The 10,000-nt window shown below is 41.3% G+C and overlaps 1 protein-coding gene across 4 annotated transcripts in view; it reads right to left on the bottom strand.

Moving 5' to 3' along the window:
- atg2b (autophagy related 2B) overlaps positions 1-10,000 on the bottom strand; it is a 66,783-nt gene that overhangs the window by 21,324 nt on the left and 35,459 nt on the right. For all 4 annotated transcript variants that reach the window (XR_009936591.1, XM_062523599.1, XM_062523598.1 and 1 more), the window contains exons 26-30: positions 9,552-9,644; positions 8,890-8,960; positions 7,804-7,880; positions 5,859-6,026; positions 75-204 (exon numbers count right to left, since the gene is read on the bottom strand). Coding sequence is in view for 3 of the 4 variants with exons in the window: in XM_062523599.1 (XP_062379583.1) it covers positions 75-204; positions 5,859-6,026; positions 7,804-7,880; positions 8,890-8,960; positions 9,552-9,644 (539 nt within the window). In the remaining variant the exon portion in view is untranslated. The remainder of the gene's footprint in view (positions 1-74; positions 205-5,858; positions 6,027-7,803; positions 7,881-8,889; positions 8,961-9,551; positions 9,645-10,000) is intronic.

Genomic DNA, 10,000 nt, shown 5'->3' with positions numbered 1-10,000 from the left:
GTGTGTGTGCCGTTGGGCTGTGTGTGTGTGTGTGTGTGTGTGCCGTTGGGCTGTGTGTGTGTGTGTGTGGGTACCGTTGGGCTGTGTGTGTGTCTGACTCTGTTCATCTTCTTCCATGGCATCACTCATCAACTCCTGCAGAATCTGTTGCTCCGCCTCTGGCAGCAAAGGACTCTGGGAAAGATGGGCGCCGGGCGCCTCAGACTGACGGAGAGACAGAACAGACTGAGATCCTCGCATAGCCTACTAGTGCTAACGACATGCTAACGACATGCTAATCCTAGCATAGCCTACTAATGCTAACGACATGCTAATCCTAGCATAGCCTACTAGTGCTAACGACATGCTAATCCTAGCATAGCCTACTAGTGCTAACGACATGCTAAACCTAGCATAGCCTACTAGAAAGCTTACTAATGCTAACGACATACTAATCCTAGCATAGCCTACTAGTGCTAACGACATGCTAATCCTAGCATAGCCTACTAGTGCTAACGACATGCTAATCCTAGCATAGTCTACTAGAACGCTTACTAATGCTAACGACATACTAATCCTAGCATAGCCTACTAGTGCTAACGACATGCTAATCCTAGCATAGCCTACTAGTGCTAACGACATACTAATCCTAGCATAGCCTACTAGAACGCTTACTAATGCTAATGACATGCTAATCCTAGCATAGCCTACTAGAACGCTTACTAATGCTAACGACATACTAATCCTAGCATAGCCTACTTGTGCTAACGACATGCTAATCCTAGCATAGCCTACTAGAACGCTTACTAGTGCTAACGACATACTAATCCTAACATAGCCTACTAATGCTAACGACATGCTAATCCTAGCATAGCCTACTAGAACGCTTACTAGTGCTAACGACATACTAATCCTAGCATAGCCTACTAGTGCTAACGACATACTAATCCTAGCATAGCCTACTAGTACTAATGACATGCTAATCCTAGCATAGCCTACTAGAACGCTTACTAGTGCTAACGACATGCTAATCCTAGCATAGCCTACTAGAACGCTTACTAATGCTAACGACATACTAAACCTAGCATAGCCTACTAGTGCTAACGACATACTAATCCTAGCATTGCTTACTAGTGCTAACGACATGCTAATCCTAGCATAGCCTACTAGTACTAATGACATGCTAATCCTAGCATAGCCTACTAGAACGCTTACTAGTGCTAACGACATGCTAATCCTAGCATAGCCTACTAGAACGCTTACTAATGCTAACGACATACTAAACCTAGCATAGCCTACTAGTGCTAACGACATACTAATCCTAGCATTGCTTACTAGTGCTAACGACATGCTAATCCTAGCATAGCCTACTAGAATGCTTACTAATGCTAACGACACGCTAATCCTAGCATAGCCTACTAGAACGCTTACTAATGCTAACGACATACTAATCCTAGCATAGCCTACTAGTGCTAACGACATGCTAATCCTAGCATAGCCTACTAGAACGCTTACTAATGCTAACAACATACTAATCCTAGCATAGCCTACTAGTGCTAACGACATGCTAATCCTAGCATAGCCTACTAGAACGCTTACTAATGCTAACGACATACTAATCCTAGCATAGCCTACTAGTGCTAATGACATGCTAATCCTAGCATAGCCTACTAGAACGCTTACTAATGCTAACGACATACTAATCCTAGCATAGCCTACTAGTGCTAACGACATGCTAAACCTAGCATAGCCTACTAGAAAGTAGGGGTGCTCCAACATGGGTACCTAACGATTCGATTCGATTTCGATTATGGGATTTTCGATTCTTCGATTCTGCGATTACAACGATTGTCGATTCGATTCGATTATTGGTGCCACGATTCTTCGATTATTGCTATTTTTAATGCATTTTTCTATATTAAGATTGATTTTGTCTTCATCTGTTGCTACATTTGTAAATAACTAGCCTATCAATTATAACTCGGTTCCTCTATAACTACACTCAATAAGTAAATAACAAGGTTTTTTTTTAACATTTGACTTGTATTGTTAAGACACAAAATATTTTATTTTATGACCGTTATGTTAACATTCGCCTTGACATTAAATTGACATATTGAAGGTTGGCTGGATAGAGTATGGCTAGATCAGCTAAATTATTTAAGAAAACGTGTTCATTCATAAATAAACAAGGATCCAATATTCCGACAAGCATGTTTAAAGGCTGGGCAGAAAGATTACATCAATAAAACGGTTTCAAGACCCCATTTAGGCTACAGAGCCATAAAAAGAACCTCTGCTGCACAGCCAACAAGGCAAGAACGAGTGACTGACTGAACGAGAAACCTGCACCTTGCCTGCCGCAAGGTAGTGAGCTTACAAACGAAAGCAGCAAGCTACGAACGAGGAGAAATGCTGAACGAGATGAACGTTAGCTTGGTTTAAACTTTTTTCATTAGTCTCATGTTTTGACATGCACGTGGTCACTGACTGTTGATTAAAAGTGCACATAATCATGAAGTTGCAGCTACTTGTATGGTTTTGAACTACCATGGCCATGTACAATCCACAACTAGCTAGCCAACAAGTTTCTGCCACTCGCGAAGTACAATTGTTTTCTTTCATGGAAACGGTTGCTATGCATTCCTGCCTCTCATTGGCTTATTCGATGAGAACGTCTTAGAATCAGTACAGATAACATTTATGATTGGTTTGGCCCAGTATTCACAGCAGCAGTAGGTTAGTGTGAAGTGCTCTGTTTGTTGTGGTCCCACTCAAACACGCGCGTTAAGGTTCTGGTTACATGTTTTTTGTTCCGGTCTTGCGGCAATACATCAAAGTGAATTTAATTTTATTTATTTATTTATTTTAAACATCGACATTAATTAATCGATGCCAAATCGTCACGTGCCGCATCGCGATGCATCGCCAAATCGATGAATTGCACCCACCCCTACTAGAAAGCTTACTAGTGCTAACGACATCCTAATCCTAGCATAGCCTTCTAGTGCTAACGACATGCTAAACCTAGCATAGCCTACTAGTGCTAACGACATGCTAATCCTAGCATAGCCTACTAGAACGCTTACTAGTGCTAACGACATACTAATCCTAGCATAGCCTACTAATGCTAACGACATGCTAATCCTAGCATAGCCTACTAGTGCTAACGACATGCTATATCTAGCATAGGCTACTAGTGCTAACGACATGCTAATCCTAGAGAAGCCTACTAGTGCTAAGCAGAGCCATGGAGAGAGAGTTGCGACACTCTTTGATGTCGCCGGCACACGATCAAAAGTTCCAAAAAACCTGCGCTGAATGGCTGAATCGTAGGAGGGTGGGATGTACTTCTGGATGCTGGAGGGTGTAATCGATTAACTAATTGACTACTGACTAAAAGACTGACTGATAGCAGATTAGAAGGATAACTATACTGTATGGCAGTATAGTTTCACTTTGGAGTGAGGATATTACTGCATCGAGTCAAAGCGCTCCCAGGTGTTATTCCGCCACACAATATAGTTATCTTCCTTACCCACTTAGAAAAGTGGCATGTTTAATTTTGTCTCACCATACTTGGTTGTGTAACTACTCATGTAACTGTATTTTAAGGCGAGACACTACAGGTGAATAGGGTAAACATTTTAACTAGCAGATATCACTATGAAACTTTCCCAGTTGATTACTTACATCAACATAAGAAAAAAATGTATTACAAGTTTTTTGTAATTGAAATAATCTGAGTTTTGGATAAAGGTTCAAAATAGTTTTTTCATTGTGTTAATATATTAAATGGGAGAAAAATTACAGAGGGATTTATGGATATCTACTTCTGTTGTGTTGTAAATCAGCATATAGTGTCAACAGCCTTGAAAAATCGTTTTTGGCCATGTTTTTAAGCATAAAATGTCATATATATCAGGTTAGGAATAATATATCAACAAACTCCTCTGTTAAAGTCTTGTAAATATAGTTTGGTATAAGACTGGAAAGTTTGGCGCATGTAAATGCTTCAGAAGTGGAGATTATGTTCTCAGAGTGGGAGAAGGAACTCCTTTTGAGAAAACAGCCTTGAAACACAGCCAATGGGATACCATTCTAAGCGTAGACTCACCTTTGAACTTTCGTAATTGGTTGCTAATACAAAGGAAATGTCCATATTTGGATTGCATAGCGTCATGTAGGAGAAACAGGGCTTTCCAACGGTGTCATACACGATATGATTTGGATCACGGTCGCGGTAGTACATGACACTTCAGAATGGGAACTTTTGGTGAAATTAGGAGAAATATATAGGCACGAGTAGACAAAATGTCATGAAATAAACACCTAAATGTGTAAATTGGACTTTGTTGTTGTAGTAGGGTGGTAGAATACATGCTAAGGTAGCAAACTAGCACAGAATCTCGAAATTGGCCGATGCATGCAAAAACGATATTTTCACCTGCCGTGTCTCGCCTTAATAGGGAGTCGTTTGGTTGCATCTAACTTCATCTCTGTTAGGATCCTAATGACTGAACTGGGCTAGCTAAGTGCTAAGTGCACGCATTGAAATGCGATGGGTATGTATCAACTCGTCTTAGTTAAGGGAATAACATAGTTTAATAAAAAAAAAAAACGGTGGAGTGTTCCTTTAGACGTTTGCATGTTTTAGTATCTGCACACATTTCACATCCAGTCTGCTGCCTGGGAGAGTATTGGGAGATCAGCTCTGGGAGAATATTGGGAGAGTATTGGGAGAGAGTATTGGGAGAGAGTGTTGGGAGAGTATTGGGAGAGCACTGGGAGAGAGTATTGGGAGAGTATTGGGAGAATATTGGGAGAGTATTGGGAGAGAGTCTTGGGAGAATATTGGGAGAGTATTGGGACATCAGCTCTGGGAGAGAATTGGGAGAGTATTGGGAGAATATTGGGAGAGTATTAGGAGATCAGCTCTGGGAAAGTATTGGGAGAATATTGGGAGAATATTGGGAGAGTATTGGGAGATCAGCTCTGGGAGAATATTGAGAGTATTGGGAGAGAGTATTGGGAGATCAGCTCTGGGCTGGAGATGGGGGATCAGTATCGGGAGATCAGTTCTGGGGGAGGGAATGAGTTAGGGTTAGGGTTAGGGATGTATGTATCTTTGTTTGAACGCTGTCTGAATATTTAAGTATTTACTGCAAATAACTAATAAATAATGAGAATGCCAGTGTGCAACACCTGAACTACCCTTGGCCGGGTTTCCCAAAATCATTAAGAAGCTCTTAAGTCCTAAGAACTTCTTAGGAGCGTTCTTAGAACATTCTTACAACGCTCCTAAGAAGTTCTTAGCACTTAAGAGCTTCTTAACAATTTTGGGAAACCCGGCCATTGTCTGTTCTTTCTTCTTATACAGTGTGTGTGTGTGTGTGTGTGTGTGTGTGTGTGTGTGTGTGTGTGTGTGTGTGTGCGTGTGTGTGTGTGCAACAACACCCTGCACTGCTAACACTAACAACACCCTAGTCCTGTCTGCTAACAGCACCGTGACCCTATCATTGCCTGATAGCACTAGCAGCACAATAATCCTAGCCTAGCCTGCTAACGCTAACCACTGATCTATAAAGAATACCTGGATAGAGCATCTACGTCAAAATTCTGAAGCCTACATGGCGGCGGCCATTATGGGACCACTTGCCATAGGAATGCATAGACAGTAAAAGACAGTAAAAGAATGTTGCCGTTCTGCAACAATGGAATTGGAACACCTCGCCGCCATTATGGGACCACTCGGGACAGTTCCATTGGCTTCATTGTTGATGGGTCAGCAACAATGAGATAGTCTATCCAGGTATTCTTTATAGATCAGTGACGCTAACACCAAGTGGTGGGATCTGTTCATGGCTCCTCCCCCTCACCTTGGCCTTGGGCTGGGTGCTGCTGCTGGCCTCCGGGCCACTAGGGGGCAGCAGGTCTCCATAGCTGGCCACGTACTGGATGAGGTTCATGAGTGCTGCGCACGAGTCGTAGCAGGTCCGGATGTGGATGACATCACTGGAGCAGCGCAGCTCGAACCGCGGCTCTGACTGACCAAGAGAAATACAACGTTAGAACCGCGGCTCTGACTGACCAAGAGAAATACAACGTTAGAACCGCGGCTCGGACTGACCAAGAGAAATACAACGTTAGAAACGCGGCTCGGACTGACCAGGAGAAGAACAACGTTAGAACCGCGGCTCGGACTGACCAGGAGAAGAAAAACGTTAAGTACTCAGAGTGTTCCTAAGATTGTTAGTAAAGCTGCATTCGGAGTTGGAATCACATACCCATCAATTACTAAAGGTGTCACAATCTCACTCAAAGGTAGAATCGACGATGTCACGATCTCACTCAAAGGTAGAATCGATGATGCAGCCACACCCCAAATGCCACCACTAGCATGTATGTTAGGCTGCAGCCAGTTTCTTTTGTTTACAATCATGCGGTTGGAATGATTTCGAAATAAAAAAACGCCCGAAAAAGAATAGGAAAAGGCCAAAAAAATCAATAACATAAGGAATGCATTACCACTTTGAATGCCACACTGTTTTTGGAAGCTTTGTCCCAGAGTGCCAGCAATCTAGATCATTGTTGACTATTTTTGCACAGCCACAGCGTACTCTGTTATAACTACTGACACATACTATGGCTTTGAATCCCTGTTTGTTTTCTAGAAATGGAAATATAGCATCTTTCATAAAAATATGAAGTGTTGCCTGTTAAGTTTCCGGGAAATGATCTAACGAGATGTGGCAAGACTGCCACCTAGTGATAAACCCACGAAAATGGCCTGATTTGACCTGACGTGCATGCGTCACTGATTTGACCTAAAGAGGCAACCATCAAATGCTTAGTTTTGAGTTATGATAAAATGTCCAGAGTGTACGTTTTCATGAGTTTTCCATCATCATCTATCTCAGTTCTACTCATCATAGAGTTTCCGAAATCACACATAATGTTTGTTAGAGTGTAGTTAGGACCTATTTTCCTATTTCGTATTTACCTATTTAATACCTATTTTCTATGTTTTCAAGATTACATGTTTGGCACTCAATGTGTTAATAGTAATTAAAAAAAAAAAAAATAATGTAATTAAATCGAATCAAGGATATGGAGAATCGAGACACCCCTATCAATTACCCATTACAGATTATGAAGTTGCATGAATAGTGCATAGACAGAACACATTATGTGATTTCACATTCTGTTCTTTTTCAACTAATGGATAGAAATGTATTAAATGCTTGTGTACAAAATATGATTTTGGGGAAATAGCCTCATGTACAGTAGGCTTGTGTGGGGAAACAGCCTCATGTACAGCTGAATATACATTATCCTGTCACTGGCCAGGACAGGAGAGGCTGCTTGGGTCAAACGATCTGACTCGGAGCTCTTCAGGTCAGACATTTGGTCAAACTCAGAGCCAGTTTCACTGATTGTTCACAGTGATTTACCTCCTCAGACTGTTTGCGATTGTTCATAAACGTTTGCAGTAAACTCAAGGTAAACAGAACTGTTTGCAAACGTTCGCAAACGTTCACCTGTGTTTACGAATTTGAATGCACCTCTGTTCTTTTGAAAACTTGTTAATTTAGAAGGTCTATTACTGAATTCACTGACACATTTCCTGCGGGTGCAGATGATGCCTTAGTGTCTGTGTCAATCGATACTGAAAATAGACGTTCCTTTCCAATTGAGACGATTGCAGCACTGTTATGTGGATATGACCGGCAGCCCAGTTGACTATTGGGTGCAATTGTTCTTTTAAACTGCCAGATTGTGTGTGTGTGTCTGTGTCTGTGTGTGTGTGTGTACATGATGTACCTGTTCAGCAGCTGTTGCTCGTTTGGCGGCTGTGATGCGGAGTTCCAGGGTTCCCATGTCGACCACTTGTACATAATCTGACCAATGAAAACACAAATTATCTTGCTAACAAACAGACAAACAGGCAGACAAACATACAAACAAACCTAGATGAAAACATAACCTCCTTGACGGAACTAATAACCTGACCAATGAAAACAGAACCACTTGTACATTCTCTGACCAATGAAAACACAAGAGTCTGACTCACGCATCCTAGCGACCCATTACTTTCCTTAAAACAACTGACCCTTCCAGAAGTCCCGCCCTCCATAGTTACTGTTGCTAGGCCTGTCAAGCTTTCGCACCCTGCACAACTATTACAATGGAGGAGAACCGGATTTTTTAATCAAATGTGATTTACAAAGACATCGTACCACACTGAAAGCTCATATTTTTTTCACTGGTGACCTACATCTGTCCTCTGTCAAATACAGTTGCAGGGCTGCCAAGTTTCAGAAAATGGGAAGCGTGAGAGGTCGGCGGCGATCATTTTTTTCACTGTCACACTCAAACATGACATTTGGCCGCTCCAATTAGAGTAGATTTTTCAAGTGTGAACTTATCAAGAAAGAGGCAAATAAATGTTACACAGCTCTGCAACAAGTGACAATTATAGACTTAGCAGCCTTAAAGTTAACTTGGAAAATCAAGGAGAAACAGCGAATCAACAGTGAACAAAATCTAGCAAGCAGTAGAACATTTTAAATCTAATTGTCGGAGTCGGCACTGTTGTGTGTTTGAAAGATAAGATAGAGGCGCCAAGACCCGCCTTAAGTTGCTTCTGATTTGTTTATATTGCGTGATGCCTTCCGTGGTTGGTGAGATTTAGGCACAAAGGACAGATGGATTGGTTATTGCTGTCAGTCAATCAGAGCTCGAACTACGGCAAGGCAATGACCAAAGTTTATCATCATGAAAAAAAAAATATATATAGTGCAGTCAAAGAGACTTGGCAGCCCTTAGTTGCATTTTCAGCTCTGAACAAAACCGTTCATGAGTTATTTAAGCAAAAGTTGAAGGTACGTGTTCACACATACGACATACCTCGACTGAGATTGACAGGCAACACGTTGGTCTTGTCAGATAGAAAGAGTGCTGCTTCATCTAGAATGATCCTAAAGAGAACAACAGAAAACACACACATGTCATAAAGACACATACAGTGGGGAGAAAATGTATTTGATATCATGCTAAAGTTGCCTAAAAAGATAAAAGATAAAGTCATTATTTGACAATTGATCCAAATGTCTGAATTAAAAACAATTAGTAAAAATGAAACCGCTACGTACACCAATTTTCTTTGTGGTTGAAGAATGTATCGTAAATATATAAATGTTATTCTTAAATGCTAGAGGGAAGGAAGCATTTGACCCCCTATGTAACCCTATGGGAATTTAACAGATAGGGTTAACATAGGGGCAGGCAGATTTTTATTTTTAAAGGCCAGCTATTTCATGGATCCAGGATATTATGCATCCTGATAAAGTTCCCTTGGCCGTTGGAATTAAAATAGCCCCACATCATCACATACCCTTCACCATAGCTAGAGATTGGCATGGTGCTTTTTCCAGTAGGCCTATTAGCCTGTTTGATTCTCATTGAGCTCAATGCAAATGCGTGCATGCGTGTGTGTGTGTGTGTGTGTGTGCATGTGCATGTGTGTACATGTGCGTGAGTGCGTGCGTGCTTGCGTATGTGTGTGTTACCTGATAGTTGAAGAGGAGTGGTCCAAAGCCAGGCTGCTGGAAATGCTGAAGGTCTCCACGGTAACAAGAGAGCGGACTGGCAGATAGAGCGGCCTATTGGGGACAACAAAGAACAACACAAACACCTCAAACAAACAACAACACAAACACCTCAAACAAACAATTACAAACACCTCATACAAACAACCCAAATACCTCAAACAAACAACAACACAAACACCTCAAACAACAACACAAACACCTCAAACAAACAACAACACAAACACCTCAAACAAACAATAACAAACACCTCAAACAAACAACAACACAAATACCTCAGGCAAATAACACAAATACCTCAAACAAACAATAACAAACACCTTAAACAAACAACAACCCAAATACCTCAGACAAACAACAACACAAACACCTCAGACAAACAACACAAACACCTCAAACAACAACACAAA

This window comes from Sardina pilchardus, chromosome 20 (genome assembly GCF_963854185.1).
Source record: "Sardina pilchardus chromosome 20, fSarPil1.1, whole genome shotgun sequence".
Taxonomy (NCBI): Eukaryota; Metazoa; Chordata; class Actinopteri; order Clupeiformes; family Clupeidae; genus Sardina; species Sardina pilchardus.
The sequence above is the reverse complement of the archived record's forward strand: the minus strand, read 5'-3'. Positions and strand labels throughout refer to the sequence as shown.